The following is a 23,931-nucleotide window of genomic DNA, read 5'->3' on the forward strand; positions in this document are numbered from 1 at the left end:
TTCGGCCGCGCTGGAGACGCTCGGTGCCTGTTCGGCCGCGCTGGAGACGGCCGGTGCCTCCCGACTGGTCTGTGCGCATGCGTATACATTTGTGCAGTGTACCGTTGTGAAGCGTACAGGGGGCGGTGCTCCATTGGAAATGAACCCCCTACGCTGTTTGTTTATCGTGCGCCACGTTATTGGGCGCGGGGTGGGGGTCGTTCCACGAGCATCTATAATAAATACCACCGGTATCGGGTCCAATGCACCGTGTGCTGCGGTTTGTTTGGGCGGAGCTCGTTTTGGAGGCATGGGTGCACCTTTCCGTTCCTTTGAGGAGTGGCGGAGCTGCGGTTATCAAGGCTTTTTGGCTTAGTCTTCGATGTTTCGTGGGCCGTAGTAACATGTATCGAGCGCTTGGATGTAACAGCCTGACTGATCGATTATTTCGGCACCTTTTTGTGGACAGTTCGCAAACGACCTGAACATTCTCTGTCCTTATTCACCACACATTTTTGGAACTTTGACTTTCACTTAGCCCCGTTCATTTCCGACCATCATCATTACCTGAAAACTCCCAGCCCCGTCTCTTATAATAAATGTACACACGGTTGTTCGGCTTCCAGATCCAATCAGTTTTTTTATTTATTTATTTGCGTCGTCTGACCGGAACTTCCAGATACATCAAAGGTCGGTAGCTGCGGCTTTAAAGCTCGCTGTCGCTATAATACCGCCTTCCACGTCGTCGGAAGTATTTTCTAAAATTGGCTGATTCGGTCCTCGCTTGTCGAGAACATCGCGCACCGTTCACTGCGCGCCTGAGAGGTGTGCCCTTTCAGCTTTTGGTTTCGCCACGTTCGGCACTCATTGTTGTCAGGTGCCTGCGCGGTGCCTGTTTGGCCTGTGGTCCGTCCAACGGGCGCCGGTCCGGCTCGTCCGCTCCACACTATTGGCCGGCCGCTCCGTGACGTCACGCCCGATGACATCATCGGCTGCTTGGCACCGGCCGGCCGCTCCGTGACGTCACGCCCGATGACGTCATTGGCTGCTAGGCACCGATAGGCCGTGTTTCACCACGCTGGCGCCAGGTATTGCGCCACGGTGTGGCACGGCGGCCGGTATAACACGGCGGGGGCGGCGGCCGGTCGTCACAACACGCCCCCTTGCGCGGGTCGGCGGACAGGGTCCGACGGCCGCCGGCGCCGAGAGTCAGTGAGTTGACGCGAAACTCTGGCTGAGTCCGAGTCAAGCCCGGGAGACCAGGTGAGAGGCATGGCGGCCGACCCGGCGTCCGACCCGGCGTCCGACCCCGGCCTGCTGGGGCGTCTGCTGCGCCTGCTGAACCCCTGGGCGCCCGCCGAGGCGGAGGCAGCTCAGCAGGAGGCAGCGGAGTCAGACTCTGTCCAGCGGGAGTCAGCAGAGTCCGAGTCCGTTCATCAAGAGTCAGCAGAATCTGAGTCCGTTCATCAGGAGCGGCCGGAGTGCGGGCAGGACCAGAGTGCGCCATCGGACGGCTCTGACTGCGCAGAGGAGCCTGGCTGCGCAGAGGAACCAGCCGCCGTGAGCGGGCCGTCACCAGCAGGCACGGCGCGGCGCCCTCCCGCTGAGCCCCGGGCGCAGGACGCCCCGCCGGCCCCGCTGCGGGGCAAGGGCAAGAACCGCAGGGCCCGCGGGAAGGGCGCCGGGCGCGGCGGCGACAGGGCCGCCGCGGGGGAGCGGGCCCCCTCCAAGAAGCCGCCCATGCGGACGGCACGTGACGTCATCAGCCGGATACAGTGGGACCGGAATCTGCCCGAAGATTACTTCGATATCGGCTATCTGGACAGGTGAGGCTGGCGGTGTCGATTACTCTGTGGATTCATGGGTTTGCCTTGAGGGAATTCAGTGGATTTACGTGATACTCTTGTTGCGTTGTCTTCTTGTGGCATGTTCGACCATCGTATTGCCAGCCCTGAAACAACACGCATTTGTTTTGCCAGAGTCGGTGATCACGCTCCTCACTACGTGGTCTGACAGACTTGGCGTCGTGACGGACTTGACGCCACGTCATGCGTGAGTTCGCACTCCGTGCGCGCGTCTAACCTCCCTCGCGCGCGGCAGGTTCCTGGGCGTGGTGGAGAAGCCGTTCGGCTCCTTCACGTGGGGCGACCTGCCCTGGCAAGACTACGACGTGCTCGCCATCCCGCAGCACCGCATCCAGTACTTCAAGTACCGCGACGTCGTCGTGTGGGACAAGGCGCGCCGCTACGACGCCGTGTTCGGCAGCAGCGGCTCGGAGGAGGAGATCGAGGCGGCCATGACGCGCATCGACGCCGAGGTGGAGGCGGAGCGACAGCGCCGCGCCGAGGAGGCCGTCGTCGCCGACCCGTTCGCCGACGACGACGACGAGAGCGACGACGGCGAGGTGGCGGTGGCGTTCCAGGCGGCGGTGCCGGCCGGCGTCGCTGGTGTTCCCGAGGAGGCGCGCTCCACGCACTTCCTGGCCGTGCGCGTGACGTGCGCCGAGGTGCAGCGCGCCGTGGGTGAGGTGCAGGCGGCGGTGGTGGCGCACGAGCCCGAGCTGGCCGCCTGTGTGATGCGCCCCACGCTTCTGCACATTACCCTGTGCATGGTGCGGTTGGAGGACCAGCTAGCGGTGGCCGCCGCCGGCCGCTGCCTGCGCGCCGTCATCGACGACATGCGCGAGACGCTGCGCGCCGACGACGGCGCACTGCGCATGCGCGGGCTCAAGACGTTCGGCGCGCGCGTGTTGTACGCGCCGGTGGCGCCGTGCAGCGCCTTTTCGGCCGTGGCGGAGGAGCTGCGCCTGCGCCTGGCGCGTGTGCAGGGCGCACGACTCACCAACGCCTTCGACTACGTGCCTCACCTGACTGTGCTGAAGGTCTCCCGGCCGGTGGCGCGCGCGCGGCGCTCGCGCTTCATCGACCCGGCCGGGTACGCGGCGCACGAGCACACTGACTTCGGCATGCAGCGTTTCGACAACGTGCACCTGTGTGCCATCGACGCCGACTGCGCGCTGGATGGGTTTTACGTCACGGAGAGCTCGGTGACGTTCTGAGGCGGCCGCTGGCTTCCCGCTGGCGGTGGGCCGAGGCAGCTTTGGCGCCTGCGTGGCGAACTGTGGCGCGCCGATGACGGTGCGGAGGTGTGTTCTAGTCAATGTGGGTTTAACGCGCAGCACGCAGATGTGATAGAAAGCTCCGTGATAGCCCAAGGTCTTCTGCAACATCCGTTGCCGTACCGGACTTGCAAGAGAAAAGGCTCCCACGAGCCTGCTACGTCACGTGGTCCAGTCTGTTGGTGTAACTAGAACAGTTCGTGCATACAAAAATGCGTGAGGGATTTGTCTTTGCGTTGACTTTCTGACCTTTGAACAACTCACCCTGGCGTCCGGCAAATAACACATAAATCCAAACACTGATCTTTTTGCAGCCGATGTCCTGAACCATATGGACTCTTGAACCACAGAGCCACTCACATGTGGTACATTGAAAACTGCTTTTCAAAACTTATACTGTAAGTCCTCTTTGGGAGGATGTTGCAGGGGCGGATCCAGAGGGGTGAGGGGGGGGGGGGTGGAGCACGGAGCCATTCCCCGCCCTTATACCCCGTAAGGACCCCATAGTCTCCGAAGCCCATTACCGGCCAAACACAAGCAGTTTTTTACACAAAGCGCAACAAAATTGGACGTCTTTTGGCTACCAGGCGACGAAGAACAGTCGAAAGCTAAAGTAAAGGGTCCACGAGTAGACACAAATTATTTTTCACCGATTGAAACGGTGGTGCATGGGTGGTTTTGAGACTAATTACGCTGCCCAGAGTCCCTACTCTTTTTCTGGCGGCGGACCCTACATGTTAACTTGCACGATCAATTCGATCATTAAGGAGCCTTCTACGTTGCCCTTGCTTGCTTTGCATTTGCTCGGAGTGCCCTGCGCCGTTACTGGAGCCCCTCCTGCTGGCGTGCCGAGACATTTTTTCGATCTGGGGCCTTCCACTGATTCTTCCCATTCGTCCGAAAGGCTCCATGCGCTATGGCCTGGGGCCCATATGTTAACCTGTCGGGGTATTCTCGGTGGTTCAGGGGCCCTTTGCGTTCGTCTCGATAAAGCCCCTTCACATTGGTCTAGGACCCCTTCAGTTCTCTATCACTTGATCAGAGCCCTACGCTCTTGTCGGAGGCCTGTCTGTCAATCTGTTAACCCTAACCTGTACCTGTGTCTGTTAATCTGTTAACCAAGTTAACCTGCTCGGGCACACTCGGTCGTAAGGTGCCCTCCAAATTAACTTGCTCGGGCACACTAGATTGTTTGGGGGCCCTGCATATTAGGTTTTGGTGCCTGAATGTGGAGCCTTACGCTCCTTTCGGGGCCATATGATAGGCCTCCCCGGGTAGCTCGATCTTTAAGAGGCCATCCACACCGGGTTTTAGGTATTCTTATATAAATGGAGGGCCCACGCTCTTGTTGGGGGCCATTTATGCCAACCTGCTCCGACGTGCCCGATCGATTGTTTTGAGACCCCCCTCCAACATTGTTTTGAGTATTTTTTATTGGAATAAATAGCCCTATGTTCTTGTCAGGGCCCATCTGTTTACCTGCTAGGGTAAACACGATCACCCCTGAGATATCCATGCTGTGTCCTGGGTACTTCTTATTAAATGGATCACCCTATGCTCTTGTCAACCACTACGCGTCTGGGAAACCAGAGGTACGGGATTCGATTCCCCGCGGAGACCGCCCTTCCTACCAGGGTGATTTTTGTTTTGGATTAGAGTCCTTTCGACCAGACATGATCATTTCAGGGCTATGGGATGAAGGAAAATGGTTAACGATGGGACAGACGTGCATGCGCCTGGGTGGCCAGCCGCCGAGCTTTAACCCGCGCATGCGCAGGTGCCCGGCCGGGGTCCCCCTTCCCACGGGGCTCTCGGCCCACTCGTGGCTGACGCATGCAGCCCGCCCCGGACAAGCGGGGGTCGCGAAGATGCAGAATGAAGCCAGATAGAGGATACAAGGGACGGATGTACCAGGGTGAGGGGCAGGCGACGCCATACAGCCTCAGCAGCTGAGTGCGTCGTAAAGCCCCAATGACCCTGACCTATGTTCTTGTCAGGGCCCATCTATTGAACTACTCGGGCCAGTGGCGGATCTAGAGACGAGAGGGGGAGGGGGGGGGGCACGGAACTACGTCCCCTCGTGCCCCAAGGGGGACCCATAGGCTCCGTAGGGTCCCCTGACCAGCCGAACGGACGCAAGCTTCTATAGCAAAACACAACACAATTGGACGTCTTTCGGCCTCAGACGACCAATAATAGGACAGGCGAAAGTGAAGAGACCGTAAGCAGACAAAGTTAATAATTCGCTGATTAAATGGGTGGTGAATAAGGGTCTACGAATATTTACGCACAAATTGTGTGCGCTTGCATCATATATCAAAATATAAACCTTTGCTTGCATACTTTTTCCAAGCAAACGCTATCCCTGACTTGACAGTGCGCCCTAACATTTGCGTACAAGCAGTTGCTGAGGACATTTCCCATGCGAGCATATGCTCGTATGGACATTTTCGTCACGAACACTTTCCGACAAACATTCCTCCTCGCAACCCTTATCCATGCAACAGCGTGGTGCCTGGCACCGCCTCTGCTCGGCCGACCTCGGCCGACCGTGGTGCCTGGCACCGCCTCTGCTCGGCCGACCTCGGCCGACCGTGGTGCCTGGCACCGCCTCTGCTCGGCCGACCTCGGCCGACCGTGGTGCCTGGCACCGCCTCTGCTCGGCCGACCCCGGCCGACCGTGGTGCCTGGCACCGCCTCTGCTCGGCCGACCTCGACCGACCGTCCCCGCCACAGGCTATGAGAGGCGAGGTCGTGTCGTCCGTGGACCAAACAGACAGTTTAGAATGAGACGCCTGCGTGTTCAGTCTATGCATATTGTTTCATCGCAAGCTTTTGCCGTTAGACGCATTTTCCTCGTGCTTTAATCTGGCGAACGTGAGGCATGCCACATTTATCCTACGAGCAATGGCCATCCGTGCTTTTGTTACACGCACTTTTATCCGTAATCCGTTCACTGCTTGGGACGGGAGAGCCTCTGCCATGCGGCATGTTGTTGGTACGCAGTGAAACTTAGCGGCTACATGTCTTATGGTGGTCAGACAGTGTCCACGCTCATACGAAGGGCAAGTTTGGGTAGGTATGCTCTGCTTTTAACACGTAATTAAGGCTATGTTTGCACGTTGCGCAGAGTGGTTCAAGACATAATGCCCGTCGACTTTAATGAATTGTCTTATTTTTTCATACATAAAGCTCCAAAAGGGTGTACAGGTTCCCGTTCGAGTCAAATTATATGCAGAGTCGATGCTGATCATTTTCAAAGTTTCAGTTGTGCGGGTGCCTGTTTTTGCAAGAGACAGAGTGCGAACGAGCGGGTAAAGGGCGTTTGCATGTGCTCAGTCGACATTTACTAAAAGACAGAACAAAAACGCACCCGGCGCTTGGCATGGCATGGCCCTTGGGAAGCACTGCTGATGGACAGGTTGGTTCGGGCCGCGTGGCAGTACTCAGCATGCTTGGGAATGTGGTAGAAAGTCGGGTGGGTGGGGTAGGAACCACGACAGCACTGTTTCTGTGCATTGCCATGAGTCTTACTATTCTTTTGTCTTCGAAAAAGCATTGCGTGTAAAAGTGTGCGAGCGGATGAAAGCCCTTTGGAAATTATTGCGGAGGCCTAAGTTCCTCATTGACTCACGAGCTGAGACCCGCCTCCAACTTTGTAAATTTAGCATTGATATCACGGGCGTGGACTGGAAAGAAATAACCCAAAATGGCTATGTGCCCCCTCCCCCTAATATAGCAGAACTTCCGTAGCCCCTGTGTCTGTGCGGGAGCCGGCTAGCCTACTACGCTGAGCGCTGATAGTAAGTTCGCTTTTTTATCAGGTTCAGTAGCACAGTGCTGCGGGGGCTGCGTTAAGCAAGGAAACCCCATAATTTGTTACGAGGCGTAAGACTGAGACCTCGAGGCTACCACGTAAGACTGAGACCTCAGCCAACCATGAACCAGGTTCACGCAGGCGGGCGTGCTGACCAGCCAGCCATGAACCAGGTTCACACATGCAGGCATGCTGCCCATGAGACTTCTTACATGTGACAGTCTGTGTCCACATCTAATGGCTTTCGAGTGGTTGTGGGCCAAACAGCTACGTTCAGGGGTGGAATAAATGTAGTTACTGGAGCGCGTTGCCACGCAGAGAAACACAGTGATTCATCAGTTGTACAGTTAAGATTGTTCCATCTAAAAAAGGAGGCATCACAGATGTATATCGCGTTCTGCACTACGGTTTGGTTATACACAATTCTAGCCGCATGCCACTTCGACGTCAAACATAGCAACGCACAAAAACGTGTCAAGAACGCAATCTGCCTGGCTCTCCACTCACGGTGACTAGGCAGACAGGTAGGGACCGAACGCTATCGGCCCTGAGCGCAGGTACGAACCGAGCGCGGCGAAGTGTAGATAGGCACGGACTGAGCGCGGCACATCTGGGAGAAATCTGCTGCATCTAGAGCAATACAATTCATTACAGCACATAACAGACTCGCCGCGCCCGCTAGTCACTCGCAAGCAATTACGCACGCACGCTCCATGACGCAATTAAACAATGACGCAGGCATCCATGACGTCATTCAAATCCTTCCATTTCATTTGCTATGCGGCGATCAAAGCCAAGAATATGCAGCTGTCGTGTCATTCACAGCTGGCGTTCGTGAGTACGATTTCCAAATATGACGGCCGTCAATTGGCTCTCGGTCAGTGTTATACGAGGAACGATGACGCAATCAAAGAATGACATAATGAGGAGCACAGCTATGAAATAGATAAATTTCGTTGACTAGAGCAGTCTTTTCCACTTAAAAGTATACCAGCAGATAAAAGTGAGCTTATTAGTCATATGTTGCGCTTGCTTCAATATCTCAAAGATGAACATTCCCTTTAAGGTTGGCACGTCATCATCATGGTCGTGGCTAATTTCTACCCATTCTGGCCATACTCATCTGCCACAAACATTCCCTTTAAGGTTGGCACGTCATCATCATGGTCGTGGCTAATTTCTACCCATTCTGGCCATACTCATCTGCCACAAACATTTCGTTGGTTACCGGAACGAATACAGCCAGATGTCCCCACCCCCCCCCCCCCCACGGCTATTGCAAATAAGTCTCGTGTGCACGTCTTCACTTTCAGACCATTTCATTCCAATGGTTTGCAGCATTGACTCCCGAAGCAGATCATAATGTCCGTCGTGACATTCTACGTAGTCGGCCCGCTGATCATGAAACACTCCGCTAACGGATTTTAATTATCTGTACGAATATTTCCATGTTTCAGTTTCCCCTTAGCCAGGGGTGCCACTTCATGAAATAGGTTGGAGGACTCAGCTGAGAGGGTTTACCTAATCTGCCCCCCCCCCCTTAACCTAATTTCTCCTCGGATTTAAGTTATTTGAATTTACGTTTCGATGTTGATGTTGAGGATGCCTTGGCCTTGATCTGGGCCACCCTGGACTTTTAAAGGCTGCCACAGGCTACAGTCAATTGTTCTTAATCCCACACCGTACATCATCACTTGAAAACTTGTCAAACACTTGCAGACTGGTTAAATATACAGATGAGTTGGCATGACAAAACAAGATATTGGTTACCTACAGGATTATATTTCGTACAGAACTAAGAAGATACTAATAGCGATCTGTTTAGGTACCTGCTAACTAGTATACCATTTGTTATATAATGTTTTGGTGTTTGTTTGACCCATATTCCCGTTTTACTCATATGGGATGAGGGGGCTCAGAGAAGCATTGGGGGGGGGGGGGGGGGGGCTCAAGTCAGCATGAGGAGAGGACTCAGGCCCTCTGAAAGTGTATTAAGTGGCGTCCCTGTGCCGACTGTTCATCTTAGCATATATTATTAGGTCTTGAGACAGCAAACACAGTAAAATAAGTAAATACAAGATTTCCATTTGCATACCCTCAATACGAGAATCGGAAAAATGTCAAACAGGTGGTTAATAGGTAGGTAAGGCCCTTGTTCTACGGGTAGCGGGGGCGGGGTTCAGGCATGGCCATGCGGGTACAGGGTGGGTAGAGGCATATAATTCCTACCCGGGAAGGTCCTTACCACCAGGGTGCTGGCGAGACTCCAGTTGTACTCGCTGATGATCCAGTTGAGGACGCGTAGCGTTGCGAAGCTAAATGGGGGGGGGGGGGGGGGAAGAGTCGGCTACCCGGCCGGTGGATCAAGAGTGCGGAGTGTCACGACAACGGGCGAAGAGAATGCCTGCTGGCATCGCAGCGGACAGAGATCGTGCCCTCCTCCCCTCCCCCCACTCAGGGAAGACCGGAATGGAGACGTGACTCGACCCTGGATACAGTCAGGAGCTTCCAAGTGGCTGCAGGCCTGCGCTGGGACAGATAACCGTTTTGGGGGTGGTGCGGCTCGCGAGGACGCCCTGGTCGATCTCAGCGACTGGGGGTTGGCCGACTCGTCTCTTCTCCACGTCACCTCAGGCGTGATGACGTCAGCGGGCATGGTCATGGCGTGCTACCAATGGTAGCCGTCCTAGATACGGCAGGATTAGGTTGATAATCGGTTACCAGCCCGGGACCGCCCGGGGTGCCTCGGAAATGCGCAGCGGAGATAGACGCCGTCCGTTCATTGGTGGTTCAACGAGTCAGTTAGTGGTGGCTTGGGCACATGGTGCCCTCGCCAACAAGTTGCACACACCGGGCCCTGAATGACGAGATGTTAGAAACGACAAAGATGTTGCCCTAGACGCTCAAAAGAGTGACGAAGATAAGACACTAGTAATAGCGGTAGTACTCGGGAAAAAACCTGGAGAATGGAGGTATATAGGTTGATGTTTCGGCAAAATGCATTTATCGAAACAAAAGATGAAATGAACTTGAAATCGACTGCCGACAATCCTACTCGGTTTTTTAGTTTCTTTTTTAACCACCAAGCCACACTTTTTACAGAACACCGACATTCAGGGGATTAAACAAAGAGCCATTACCAAAATGCAGTGCCTATCTAAGAATTAGAATACGCGACCACACATGTACATGCAAACGAATTCAAGCAAATAGGCATCACGCATCGCGCTTTATTCAAACATGCAAGCAAGTTAAAGTAAGCAGGCATCACACATTGCGCATCAATTATGCATGCAAGAGATTTCAACTGAACAGCATTGACAAAGGGTTGAAATCGTCGGAAGTCCCAGGGGGGTCGAGTCTCTAGACCACGGTAGTCGGAACATCCCGCTGGCCAGTGAACGGGTTATACTGGGTGCTCGCTGTCTGCCGAGAGTCTCCAGCACCCCCCAGAGTATGTTGTCTACCTCAAGACTTCCGGATAGACACACCGTGGGGCGGTGCTTCACGAAGCCCACCGGCAAGGATGGGAGGCGAGGGTGCAATAGCAGCGGATGAGGCACCCTGCGATGGTCGGGCTGGGCAGGTCTCTGTCGATGTCTGTCTAGGAAAAAACGCGAACAAGTTTCTCCCGAGAGTGGGGAACGCCTGATATGCGAGACGGCTGATTTGTGGCAGCCAAGAAGCGAGCCGCGTCTGGTGCGCCTGCGGCAGTTATTTTATAGCCGGCGCGGATGAAGGTGGAAATGATCCGCCATTTTTTCTGCCGACAGCACTGCTCCACGGCACGCATCAAGATAGAGGTTATGGACGCTAGCAGAAATACCAGGAGAACAAAATCTGGTTGCCTTAAGGTGTGCGTTCTTCAGCGAGTTGTTCAGTAAAAATACCGTGCTATGTGATCACGTACTTACTATGTCAACGTGCATCAGACTGAGCGCGGAAAAGCGAGCATTGCAAAAATTCTCTCCAAACATCTGCATCTGTATTTCTATTCGTTACATCACGTCAAACTACCTACAATAAGCTGGAAAAATGACATGAGAAGTGTTCCAAGGATGCATTGATTTTTCGCATGACTTTTACTTTGCCCGGTGATTTATGTTACGGTGTTTGTGTATTACAGGGTATTACTGCGCCGGGATTTTGTGCGTAGATCAGGGTTCGGTTGACAGCCGAACGCCACACGTGAAGGACACGATCGTTCGAGTCAGAAACAATTTTATTTCTCGTGTGTTTTGTGCGTGACATTTCGATCTTATGGCCTCAGTTTTTGTATGCATAGCTGCATTTGCATGCAGCTGTGACGCTTGCCCTGAAAAAATGTGTTCGCGGAGGACATAAAAATGCATTATGATGATTATGATTATACCTTATAGCCCAATCGGGAAACTACTTCGGTTGCTGTGTACCTGCCTCTGTGCAAAAAATCGTTTCACTTCACGTTAGCCGTGGTTACATGTCTAGTGTTTGGAGATGCACAAAAACCGCATGGACACGGATGTCTCGTTAGAAGAGGCAAAAGATAACCGCTCTTGTTATCTACATTGGTCGGCCTATGAACTCTCGTCGCGGGTGCTTCTCTTCCATTGACAATTGGACACATCTTAATCTGGGCAGGTTGACCTTTGCCCTAGCGGCGTACACCAGCGACCATGTCGCGACTTTCTGCGCGCCGTTGCTAACGGAGGAACGCGCAGCGAGGGGTGATGGCACACACAGGTGTGGTGTTTCGCGGCAAACCACCAAGGCGCCAACGCCTCCATGCCTCAGCTTGTTTCCAAAATCGGCGTGCCAGGTGATCAGGGAAAACTGCGGCAGCGGCGTTGATGAGTTGGTTAGGGTAGCCACAATACCTGGCAGCTGGCCCGGTGAGAGGCTGCCCAAACCTGCCGGGGTTTGAAGTCCGACTTCAGGCCGTGCCAATATAAAGCAATTACATAAATAAATGATATGAAGAAATGATAGAAAAATTACATGAAAGCGATATAAAGAAATGGCATAAAAGGATATAAAAGTGATATAAAGAAACTAATACTATGAGCGGGGCGTACGTCAGGCATTTGGTGGTTCTCCGGTTGGACGCTGGCCGGGCTACGGCCCCCTCCAAGAAAGCCAAAGTCGAGCCAAAAATGGCGCATTTGTTGACTTCAAATACCATTTACGACTCGAAACTAAAATCTGATGTGCTTTCGGAAATCAGGAAAAGTTTTCTGCACTTTGATCGCACCCAAGCCGGTGTTGTCCCCCCTGCCCCCCCTGATTTGATTTTAGATGCTTTAGATTTATTGATTGATTTGATTTTAGATGCTTTACCCTAACCAGACCATTTCATCCATATGTGTAGGCTTACTCATTATTTCACTGTCAAGTCCCAGTTATTCGTTGCTGATGACGTATACTTCATCGAAAATGTTTCCTGGTTAAAAAATGATAAAGAGAGTAAAGAACATCTGGTCATTAACTGCAAAGCAATAGGGGTAGTGAAAAGTGTTTCTCTGGAAGATATGTAGAAGCGGTGGCAATGAGGATTATATTATCATGGTTACGACTCTAGTAATAACCTTATTCCTTGGAGCAGAACCGAGAGAATGAAGATATAAATGCGTTGATATTTCGGCAACGTGCCTTAGTGGAAACAACAGCAGAAGTGAATTCAAAATTGTACGCCGATGATACTGGTCAATTTTTTCAGGCTCTTTTTTTAACAGCGAGGCACAGTTTTCACAGTGCACCAACTTTCAGGGGATTAAACACGGAGCAGATGCCAGCTATTTCTGCGATACAGCGCTTATCTAACTAAGAATTAGAATATGCGAAAATACGTGCACATGTAACCGAATTCAATGAAACAGACATCACGCATCACGCTTTATTCAAACATGCAGGCGAGCTGAAGTAAACAGGCATCACGCGTCGCTCATCGATTATACACGCAAGCGATTTTGATTAAACAGGCATCGCGCATCACGCATCACACATCACTTGCACGTGTAAACGATTTTAAGCTAGCACACATCACACATCAGGGCACATATCATGTTCACAGAATTAGCCATGATGAGCGCTGTACATTAAGGTTTGATCGTCGACTTTTCGTACGAACAGATTCATTTCGTTCTTGTTTGGGTGATCCTGTGCTCCTGTAGCATGGACTCTTAAAGGGGTAAAGGATCAGTACCTTCCTGGATTTCAGCCTGAGCGTGTCTTGTCAAAAAGTGGTTACTAAAAGGGATATTCCCTGTTTTGTTTTTAGTGTGTAGCAGGTGTTCGTTATATCTCATTGAGATATGATTCACCTCAGGCGTTCGCAAGTGTTTATTATATCTCAATGAGATATAGCGAATACCTAATAGACGCTAGAACAGAACGGGAAATACCCCTTTCGGTGGCCACTTTTTGGCAACACACGTTGAGGTTTAAATCCGGGAAGGTATGAGCCCGATGATAATTTTAAAGCTCAAATTCGTCTTCAGAGCACAGGATCACCCAGACAGGAAAATAAGTGAATCTGTTCTTATGTAAAGTCAGCGACCAAGCATTAACGCACAGCACTCATCATGGCCGATCAGGCAAACGTGGCATGTGCAATGATGTGTGATGTGTGCTTAAAATCGTTTACATGTGTAAGTGATGCCTGACGCGTGGTGTGCGATGCCTGTTTAGTTGCAAGTCGCTTGCATGTTTAATCAATGCGTGACGTGTGATACCTGTTTTCTTCAACTCGCCTGCATGTTTTAATGAATCGTGTCGCGTGATGCCTGTTTAATTGAATTCGTTTGTATGTGCCCGTATTTTCGCGTATTCTAGTGCTAAGATATGTACTGTATCGTAGTAGTAGCTGGCATCTGCTCCTCGTTTAATCCTCTGAAAGTTGGTGCACTGTAAAAACTGTGGCTCACTGTTAAAAAAAACAAACTAAAAAATCGAGTAGGATCATCGGCGCAAATTTAGAATTTACTTCTGCTATTGTTCCAATAAAGGCATGTTGCCGAAATATCAGCGCATTTAAATCTTCATTCTCCTGTTTTTTTCCGAGGAATAAAGTTATTGCTACTGTCTTATCTTTGTGAATAATACTCCTCGCAAATGCGCTTAACAACTTACCTAATTATCATACTCTAGTCACACGAGCAAGTCTTTGTAGGGTGACAGTAATCAGGCACGCGGCACGCACGATTTTTGATAATAAATGTACATTATGAGTCAGATGTGTATGAAAAGTGCGAAAGCACCTTCTCTTCATATCTGATCTCTCTATTGGAAGGCTTTGATCTGTCACAGTTGAGTCAGGCGGCTCTGCTGCTCCCAACTGCCCTTGCCATGATCTTTAACGTATCGTCTGCACGATTCCATAGCTTGACGGTCGGCAGATTTGTTTGTAGTCGTAGCATAGGCGGGTGGATGTTTTGCACCACGGTCAGGCGTCTAGCTGTTAGCTGTGTCACTGTAGCCTGGTACCCAGTATCTGTTCACTGCTTACGAGCGTTGGCGATCAAATAATGAGATAAAAATAGACGTGCCTCGCCTTGTTTTCCGACATGGTTTCAAGTGCCAACAAACGTGTATCTCCTGCTTCTCTCCTCCACGCACAGTTCCGAGAAAAAAGGTCAAAATCGACACGCCGTGCATGTCACCAGTAGTAAACTGCCTGGGCCAGTCACAACTGTATTAACGGGCGGACGCGCCGCTAGAGGCCGCCAGTATCAAGACACGTCACTCGAAGTTAGGACCATCACATAAACGCCTTCCATGCGTCATCACACTCCTGCTCTCCCATTTCCCCAAAAAACGAATATGCAATAGCTGCGATTGCGACACCATTCGATTTCTGTCCATGCACACTTATGACGTCATCCTTGATCTGTGCTTCAGTCGTCCATCTGCTGAACGGGAACACACCTATGCTCCTCTTTTAGCCATCGCGCGGCGACGACGTCAAACGCTGCCGCGGCTGGTTGATGGCTGCGCTCAACCCCTTTCTCCTCTCCTTCTCATCCCTCCCCTTCTCTCCGTCTCTGTCTCTCTCTCTCCTTCCAGCCTTGCTGCGGTAGTCCATGGTCGCGCTGGAGGCCGCGGCGGCCGCCTATATCCTCTGGTAGGTTCGCACGCCGACGATGTCGCCAACTCTCATGGTGTGCACCATCTGCGTGTCGGTGAATTCCCGGGTGCCGATCACCGTCACGCCGGCGTCGTCCGTATGCTTATCGAGGAGTTTATGGTCGTTCTCCTTCGTCACGACGCCGGTCACGACTTTGCCATCCACTCGGGTGAGCTTGTGCGGCACGCCCAGGTCAAACTCATGCACTTTTGTTTTGATGGAGGTCTTCGTTGTTATGGTCCAGTGGTCGCCGTTGATGGCAACGGTGATGGTCGGCTTGATGGACTGGATCATCTTTCGCATTACAAAGCTCATGCCCAAGGCCACAAAGACGGCGTCGTCGTTCTCTGTCGACACCAGCTGGAATGAGCCTTCGCAGTTGACCATGGTACCGGTTTGATCGAGCTCAGTGGCTACACCGGTCCGGCTGTGGCGAACAAGGCCCGACACCGACTGCGCGTGATCGGTCGCCCCGCTACCGTCGTCACGTTCGTTATCGTCTTCCTGTGTGCTCGTTGGCCTGGGCACTCCAAGGCCAAAGACGTTAGAAACATCCGACATCCAATGCTGAGAGCATTGGGAAGTGTGCCAAGGAGAAATTCCACCGCTGTGTTATCGCTCAACCAATACTTTTGAAATTTGACCCCTTACCTGCGGAGCATCACAGCATCCCTGGTCATATTTGCAATATCTTTGATAATATCTACGATATCCCCGACGCAGTTTTCAATATCCCTGCCCAGATCGGCGATATCCCTGATCAGATCTGTGATTTTCCTGATCAGGCCTGCGATGTTTCTCATCAGACCTGCGATATATCTGATCAGGCCTGTGATATATCTGTTCAGACCTGCGATATATCTAATCAGATCGGCGACATATCTGATTAAATCTGTGATATCCCTGCTCAAATCTTTAATATCCCCTATCAGATCTGTAATATTCCTGATTAGATCTGTAACACTTCTGATAAGATCTGCGACATACCTGATCAGATCCGTAATATTTGTGATCAAGTCGGCAACATCCCTGATCAAGTCTGCGACATCCCTGAACGGGCCCCTTCAGCTCTGGTCGGCAGTACTTTGAACTGGGCGTGTATCAGCTTTATTGTTGCCCATCTCTACATGAAGCCGTTTGCGACGCACTTATGACATATCTGTACATGGCGTTTTGACGAAATGGGCACATCCAGTCACATATAAGGGGTGTAAGATGTAATCTGAGTGTTGCTTGCATTGTCGCTTTGACCTATCAGGTAATAGAGCAGCGTTCAGTGGTGGGAGAAAGGGAAGATTTAAGAGGTGTTGTGCATCAGAAGCGGTTTAATCCTGCAGCCCGAACATGAATGAGAAAAAGCGAAAACAAAAACAGTACTACGCCAAACAGGCCAAAAGAGCGAAGTTCGAAAAGAGGAAACTTCATCCAGGATTGCGGGGTTTCCTTTGCACGACAAACAATAAAGAAAGGGAGTGTGTTCGGGAAGCATATAATTTGCTAAATGAGTATGCCAATGAAATGTTTGGTGCTGAACAGGAACTTCAGGTGAGTTGTTGCCAATCATGGTGACTGCCATTTATGGTCATTGCCAGGATGGATGGATTCAGAGTTGCAGATGCTGGACACAACTGTTGGAAGGAAAATATTTCATTAATATTCTTACTGCCATGAAGGTGGGTTCCTAGGATGCTGGTTATAACTGCAGAACCCTGTATAGATGTTAAGTGTGTCTGATACATTCCAGGACTATGTTTGGTTATGTTTCTCTGTATGTCACGAACTGTTTACTTTGTGTGTAGCCAACACAGCCATCTAGGCTGTAGTCAAGGCTACTCGTCCAGCATGCAATAAGCTGGGGTATGTTTATCAATGATATCATATGCCAGCAGTGACAAGCAACCAGTGTGAAGATGGTGGCATGTTGTACCCTTTCTTCAGCATCTTTGGATACCAACATAGTCCTTTTGCTCATCCATGGCCCTATGAAGCATTTCTGCTAGGGCTTGTCTAACTGGCACTTGTTGCATGGGCAAAGATTCTCTGGGTGTCGATCATTCAGCCAGCTATCATCCATTATAAAGCTGGGTGTTATATGGCACTAGTTAATGTGTGAAATAATATTGAGTATGTTTGATCCATGAATATGAATCTAAGCTTCATGCAATAACAGGTCATATTAGAACCTCCTTTTGAAGCTCTTCAAGCCTGTGGAAGGGGGTAATGCGCCTGATACAATAAAATGATTGCTGGTCGTCCAATCTGAGCCCGGCACAGAAGCCACCCAGAGACATGAACAGGATACACAGGCTGTCATGATCATGTTCTTTATTTTTCTGATGTCAGGAGTCAGCTGATGCTGGTGGAGAGGTGGAAGCTGACCTTGAGGCTGAGCTGGCTGCACTCAAGAGCAAAAGTACTCCCAAAGAAAGGAGATTCCAGCAGGTTGAAAGTGGTGCCAAAAACTGCATATTCATCAGTACTCAGGTAGAGCTGCTGGAACATTTTTCTCCTCCATCAATGCATTACTTAAGCATTATTGCGTTAGTGTTGCAGCTTGTTTGAATGCATGGAGGGTCATTATAGCTTGTAAACTTTGCATACAATCTTTAGTTCTGGTTTTAATTATTGAAATATCCTAATTGACTATGCAAGACAAGTGCCTTAAGTTACCTGTGTGCATTCTGATTGATGCAGTTACAATACTCATTGCTCTTAGTTAACATCTGCACCTGTGACATTGTGTACCAAGCCAGTTGAGAGTTCATCACCTCATGCTGGGTATTTAAATTACTTTGTAGTTACTTTAGCCTACTGATGATGAGCTTAGTGCTTCATTGTGTGATCCAAATCACCAAAAGGCCAGGAGAATACTAGGAAAACAAAAGGCATAGGATTTTGGTGAAATATCCTTGATTTTATAAAACTTTGATTTCACTGTTGTCTGGGTCACCTACTCAGTGACCTTTGAAATTCTCAGCAGTCCAGAACTGGTGCCATGGTCCTGGGCCTGGCTGCTGCACTGTGACAGTATACCTTGCCCTGGCCCCCCACCCAGCAAAATCACCTTGGCACTGTCACCCCCTGAAACCCCAAACCACCTGACATATACCCAGTGACCTGATCCATGCATGGTGCCATGACCTTTCCACAGTAACCTTAACTGTGACCTGGTCCCTGGCTCCCACACTGCAACCTTACCCCTGCCCCATGACCTCACCCTCACCCCATGACCTCACACTCATGCCATGACCCCACCCACACCCCATGACCTCACCCACATGCCATGACCTCATGCACACCCCATGACCTTACCCACACCCCAAGACCTCACCCACATGCCATGACCTCGCCCACACCCCATGACCTCACCCACACCCCAAGACCTCACCCACATGATGTGACATCACCCACACCACACAACCTCACCCACACCCTATGACCTCATGTTCATCCCATGACCTTGCCACACTCCATGACCTCACCCAAACCCCATGACCTCACCCGCACCCATGGCCTCCCCCATGCACCGAGACCTAGCCCTGGCGCCGTGCCGTGCAGCTGGAGCAGACGGCGCCGCTGGTGGAGCGCATCGCCCGCGACATCCGCCGCACGGGCGTGCAGCGCACCCGCTACCTCCTGCGCCTGCTGCCCGTCCAGGTCACGTGCAAGGTCAGGCGCGCGCCGGGCTCCGGGAGGCGGGCCGGCTTGAGCGGCGGCTGGGTGGGGTGGGCGGGGCGGCCTGCGTGCTGGAGGGCCGGGCTGGCGGGGTCAGAGGTGCTGTCGGGGAGGCGGTGGGCTTCCGGTCGAGGACGCCGGGCTCCGTCCGGTCCGCAGAACGGTGTCGTTGGCGGAGGTGCAGTGACTGTAAGGCACGCGGGCGATCCTACCACACGGGCGCGTGGCGAAGAAGCCGGCAGTGAACGTAACCCATTGTTTACTGAGACGAGCGTATCAAAGTGCCGCGGTGCCGTTGGCGGCTCGCGGCGACTCTGAACCAACTGACCAGGCAGCTGCGGCACCCGAAAACACAGCACGTCCTCGCAGCTCATATGGGAAGGCACCACGGCCGCTGTCTGCTATTCTGACTCAACCACCAGGCGCCAGTAGTACCGGCGTTGGCTCGCGGCCGGATAGGTTCGGCGAGGAAGACTTTTTCGTCTCACGCCGCACCTTGCTGGCCGGCTTTCGGAGGGGGGGGGGGGGCACAGGGGGCTTTGGTCACATGAAGGATCCACTTGTCGCGCGAGGGGGGGGGGGGGTCGGTCGGTACGCGCGGCTCCGCTCCGTGCTGTCGGAGTTTGCGGTCAGCACGGTGCGTCGACCCGCTGAGCCCGTTAACCCGCGGTCGTACTGCGACTTCCGCTGCGGGCGCGGCGTTTTGGATTCTCGCGGTGTTAAAACGATGTCATTTCGGGGGGGGCACAGGGGGCTTTGGTCACATGAAGGATCCACTTGTCGCGCGAGGGGGGGGGGGGGGTCGGTCGGTACGCGCGGCTCCGCTCCGTGCTGTCGGAGTTTGCGGTCAGCACGGTGCGTCGACCCGCTGAGCCCGTTAACCCGCGGTCGGTACTGCGACTTCCGCTGCGGGCGCGGCGTTTTGGATTCTCGCGGTGTTAAAACGATGTCACCGCGACCGCGATGTCAGCCGTCAGCGATGTCACATTAAAACGATGTCAGCGATGTCAGCCGTCAGCGGTAGACATCACCAGTTGTGGATCCGTGTAATGTTTCATCATCATGTAATGTTTTTCATCATCATTTCACATCGTGTAATGTTTCAAGCGTCCAGTTTGAGGTCGGGGTGTGAGTGGTGAAGCGGCGACTGCGGCGTGCGGCTCCATGGAGTTGACGTGGAGAGCGGTGCATCTGAATGTTCCGGCGCATGACGGATGACTTGGTTATGAAGCACTGCTGTGCTCACGGCCGGCGATCTACAGGGAAACGTCCATTCTTCAGCGGCAGCGTTCTGGGAAATGAAAGCAGTGCACCTGGCGTTTCGCATGCTTCTCGCGAGACAGACACCAGGCGATCATGTCCCGCATTTCAGTGACCATTCGATCCGTGATGACCGTTGGCTTTCTGCGTGCTGCTTGCTGGTGACAGTCGGGCACGGAGCGCAGGGAGACCCTGATCTTGTGATCTGCGATGGCTGTCGGCGCCGTCCGTCGGTTGCCCGCCGCACCTGGCGCGCTGTTTTGCTCGGAGGTGCTTTCTGCGCGCGCCTGACGTGCTGTTTGGACGGAGGTGCTGTAACAGCCCGCCTGACGTGCTGTTTGTGCGGAGGTACTATTTGCACGCGCTTGACTTGCTGTTTGGGCGGAGGTGCTGTTTGCGCGCGCCTGATGTGCTGTTTGCGCGCGTCTGATGTGCTGTTCACGTGCTGTTTGTCGGCCAGGCCACGGAGGAGGATATTCGTGCCACGGCCGAGCAGATGATCAAGGAGGCATTCACAGAGCTGGGCACCACATACACGACCGTGTTCAGGTCAGTGGCGGAGCGGCCGCCGACTAGGCTCTCGGCACGGCCCGGTCTCCGCAGCCCCCTCCCCTCCTCCTCCCCTCTCCCCTCCTCCTGGCGATGTGCTTTCTGCAAGTCGTCTGGTTTGATGGCATGTTGTGTTCAATATACACGGTTTGCGCGTCTACCTCTATTGTTTAAGTGTCGTTTAAGTTAAGTTTAAGTTAAAGTGTGTTTAAGATGTATTCGCATGCATACTTATGCACGTAACAACATAGGTTGTGTGTGTGTGGGGGGGGGGGGGTCATATAATCGGCGCACTTCTCGAACACGCCCCCCGCTCACATCTCCACACCAGCAAAGTCCCGTACGATGCGCTGGCGGCCGCCGCGACAGCAGCGCCCCTGCCGGCAGGTCGCGGAACCAGTCGCAGCTGACGCAGACCGAGGCGCAGACGGCGGTGAACGGCCTGATCGAGGCCGTGTGCCCGACGGCGCGCCTCGACCACAAGACGCCGCAGCTCACCGTCGTCATGGAGGCCATCCGTAACGTGCTCTGTCTGGCCGTGCTGCCCGACTACTTCGCGCTGCGCAAATACAACCTGGTGGAGCTGGCGCGGCCGGCGGACGGCGCGGCGGAGGCGCGGGCCGTGCGCGGAGGCGGCAGGAGTCGGCGGCGGCGCGGGCGGGTCGGCAGCGCCGGCCGCCGAGAGTGGCGAGAGTGGCTCTCCGCCGGCTGCGGCGGAGAGCGCTGCGCCAGAGCCGATGGTTGCGGCGGAGAGCGTGGCGCCAGAGCCGATGGTTGCGGCGGAGAGCGCCGCGCCAGAGCCGATGGTTGCGGCGGAGAGCGCGACGCCAGAGCTCCCAGCTGCGGCGGATAGCGCGGCGCCAGAGCCACTGGCGGCTGCTGGCGGCTCAGTGGCACCACCTGTAGCCGCAGACAGCGACCCGGCGCCAGCGGAGGACGCCGCTGCGGGGGCGCCACCCGCCGAATCGCCGGGAGACGCGCCGCCCTAGGCGGCCGGCCGTGCGGCGACAGGCGGTGCTGGGTCCGCCGGTCAGGCGGCCGGCGGCGGTGCGTGGCGGCGCCTTGACTGAAGTGGCCGCGGCGGGTATGAACGTGGTGACTTGCGTCCAAAGGCCGGGCGCGACCGGCAGTCGTCCCCATGCGGTGGGCATGTTTTAGCGCGGAAGCGTCGCGCGGTGGTCGTTTTTAAGCGTTTGAGAGGGGACGGACAGTTCGTGTCACAGCTGTGTTCAGGGCTGATTTCTGGAGGATAATACATTGTCTTGGTCTAGCTCTAGTCTAGGCTGGTGCAGCGCTCCTACGGCTTGGAGAGATCATGACGGAAGAAGAAAAGATATTTGCATAAGTAATAACTGACAACTGTGCAACACTGGCCGGTTCCACGACCGGTCGGTGTAAAATAAACGCCAGGAAATATCCACTTAAAGTAAGAGCATGGCTGCCTGAAGCCGACTTACAATATAATGATAGCGTCAACAACAGCGCCGTGATTTTGTTGCTCTAGGCGTGTGGTACGTACGCGAATATGGTCTGAAGTGTAAAGTAAGGCACGCCATCCAAAACGGTATCGCCTTAATGGACTCGTTTATGGAAAGATGGCCGATCAGTCGTAAGTAGAGTAGTCGCTGGTAGTCTCAAGTAGCCGAGTTGTGGAAAGATAGCAGGGTAGAGTAGAGACTTGTGATGAGACGACGCGTCACCAAATGTGTAGGTATAGATTACGTATGCTGTTACGGTACGTCACATTCTTTAATTGCTACCGTCATTAATTTAAGAGGTCATACACCTGTCATGTGGTAACGTTGGTGACGCCAGCGGCCACCGTCAAAGTAACTCAGAGTCGATGTCCGAAATCTGCGATGTAATGCACGCACAACATGGACCGCTTGGGTCTGGTATGAAACTGAAGCCTCACTCCGCTCTAAAACATTTGTCTGAATCTGCACCGCTCGGAGCTGGCGCTCTGCTCCCGACCCTGAAACATTTGTCCGAATCTGCACCGCTTGGAGCTGACGCCGCTCTGCTCCCCGACCCTGAAACACTTGTCTGAATCAGCACCGCTCGGAGCTGAGGCCGCTCTGCTCCCCGACCCTGAAGCACTTGTCTCAATCTGTACCACTCGGGCGCTAATGCCGTTCTTCTTCCCGCCCTGAAGTATGTGTCTGAATCTGTACTGCTCGGAGGCGATGCCGCTCTGCTTCCCGCTCTGAAACACTTCCCTGAATCTTGACCGTTCGGAGCCGGCGCCTTTCTGCTCCCCGGCCGCGCACGCGACGGACCGGGCCAGCTCTGCGGCTCCAACCCGACCCCAGTGTGTGCGTGGAGAGGTGGCGGTCGGTCGCTGGCGGCTGCCGGACGCCCACGCGGCCCCGCGGTCGAGCCGCCCCGCGGAACCAAATGAACAACAGGATCCGGAGGCACGCCCGGAGCTTTATTCGACCGACGGGGACGGGACGCTGGGCGGGGCGTCGCAGTTGGTCGGAGCTGCGTCGATCGATCACATCTAGGCACAGGTGGCGGGATTGCCGGCAGCTGAGCCAGACACATCACGAGCGCGCGGTCGAGCGACGGAGGCGAGGCCAGCAGCGGACTTCACCACCAAGCCTGATCAGGAGAGCGGACGTTATAACAGCGGACTGCTTCGCGGACTGCCTCACGAACTGCCTCGCGGACTGCCTCGTGCAGCATGGACAGGCGGGCGTGGCGGCATGGTAGCGGGGGACACGGAACGCGTGCAACTTCCCGACAGCAGGCGTCAGAGCGGAGTGGGCGTCTCCCCGTGCGGCGGTGCACACGCTCTGGGAGGCGCGCTCTCTCGCTACGAAGCGATGGGAGACAGGGGGCAATTCCAGCTAAGCGCGCCGGAACTGTTGACGCTGTCGAACGCTCACCCCTGGGGGCCTCTGAGACCCGGGCCGGCGCTACACAGCAGAGCACAGCACGCCGGCGCTACACAGCCGCCAGCTCATGCCCCTTCCGCGCTGGGGGGGGGGGGGGGGGGGGCGTACAGTATCGCGTATTTGTATGTAACGCGTATCTTCGGTACAGTGTCGCGTAAACCTGGCGTCCCCTAGGCGGTCGCTGTTACGCTCACAAGGTCACGCGAGAAGAACTGAAAGATCTGTACAATGTGCTGTTGTGATAACTAGATAACAAGAACCCACCCGATTCATCTAGATGAGATTGTGATGTGACGGTAAATAGACGAATGCGGTTTATATCACAGTATAGTCAGCCACCTGCCAGTGAGCGAACGTCTATCGCCTCCACTGGTACTCCACACCAGTATTCACAGCACCTCCCGCTCCTCCGAGGGAAGCGCGTGTGTGTTCTTCACGACAGCACCACACCAAAATCCCAGTGACGTCACCAGATCGCGGCCGGCCCGGAGGAGACCACGAGGGTCTGGTCACGCTACGAGTCGCCGCCTGG

At 53.8% G+C, this 23,931-nt stretch overlaps 3 protein-coding genes across 3 annotated transcripts; 2 read left to right on the forward strand and 1 right to left on the reverse strand.

Moving 5' to 3' along the window:
* The first annotated feature begins 1,094 nt into the window (after nucleotides 1-1,094).
* LOC119113873 (leukocyte receptor cluster member 9) lies at nucleotides 1,095-3,388 on the forward strand. The gene is made up of 2 exons (XM_037238106.1): nucleotides 1,095-1,805; nucleotides 2,080-3,388. The coding sequence occupies exons 1-2, from the start codon at nucleotides 1,252-1,254 to the stop codon at nucleotides 3,035-3,037; spliced, it is 1,512 nt and encodes a 503-aa protein (XP_037094001.1). The 5' UTR covers nucleotides 1,095-1,251; the 3' UTR covers nucleotides 3,038-3,388.
* An 11,138-nt stretch (nucleotides 3,389-14,526) lies between these two features.
* On the reverse strand, nucleotides 14,527-15,461 carry LOC119114238 (fatty acid-binding protein). The gene has a single exon (XM_037238437.1). The coding sequence runs from the start codon at nucleotides 15,400-15,402 to the stop codon at nucleotides 15,001-15,003; it is 402 nt and encodes a 133-aa protein (XP_037094332.1). The 5' UTR covers nucleotides 15,403-15,461; the 3' UTR covers nucleotides 14,527-15,000.
* A 742-nt stretch (nucleotides 15,462-16,203) lies between these two features.
* On the forward strand, nucleotides 16,204-21,405 carry LOC119114076 (THUMP domain-containing protein 1). The gene is made up of 6 exons (XM_037238297.1): nucleotides 16,204-16,560; nucleotides 17,359-17,499; nucleotides 18,574-18,684; nucleotides 20,411-20,499; nucleotides 20,887-21,112; nucleotides 21,391-21,405. The coding sequence occupies exons 1-6, from the start codon at nucleotides 16,360-16,362 to the stop codon at nucleotides 21,403-21,405; spliced, it is 783 nt and encodes a 260-aa protein (XP_037094192.1). The 5' UTR covers nucleotides 16,204-16,359.
* The last annotated feature ends 2,526 nt before the right edge of the window (nucleotides 21,406-23,931 follow it).

The sequence above is a fragment of the Pollicipes pollicipes genome, unplaced genomic scaffold, assembly GCF_011947565.3.
Source record: "Pollicipes pollicipes isolate AB1234 unplaced genomic scaffold, Ppol_2.1 Scaffold_7262;HRSCAF=8765_pilon_pilon_pilon, whole genome shotgun sequence".
Classification (NCBI taxonomy): Eukaryota; Metazoa; Arthropoda; class Thecostraca; order Pollicipedomorpha; family Pollicipedidae; genus Pollicipes; species Pollicipes pollicipes.

Bases quoted from the DNA above. Each gene is read 5' to 3' on its own strand.
- LOC119114076 (XM_037238297.1), top strand. From the start codon at position 16,360: ATGAATGAGAAAAAGCGAAAACAAAAACAGTACTACGCCAAACAGGCC. The intron at 16,561-17,358 runs GTGAGTTGTTGC...TTCTGATGTCAG, and splicing joins GTGCTGAACAGGAACTTCAG to GAGTCAGCTGATGCTGGTGG. The intron at 17,500-18,573 runs GTAGAGCTGCTG...CGTGCCGTGCAG, and splicing joins GCATATTCATCAGTACTCAG to CTGGAGCAGACGGCGCCGCT.
- LOC119113873 (XM_037238106.1), top strand. From the start codon at position 1,252: ATGGCGGCCGACCCGGCGTCCGACCCGGCGTCCGACCCCGGCCTGCTG. The intron at 1,806-2,079 runs GTGAGGCTGGCG...CGCGCGCGGCAG, and splicing joins GATATCGGCTATCTGGACAG to GTTCCTGGGCGTGGTGGAGA.
- LOC119114238 (XM_037238437.1), bottom strand. From the start codon at position 15,402: ATGGTCAACTGCGAAGGCTCATTCCAGCTGGTGTCGACAGAGAACGAC.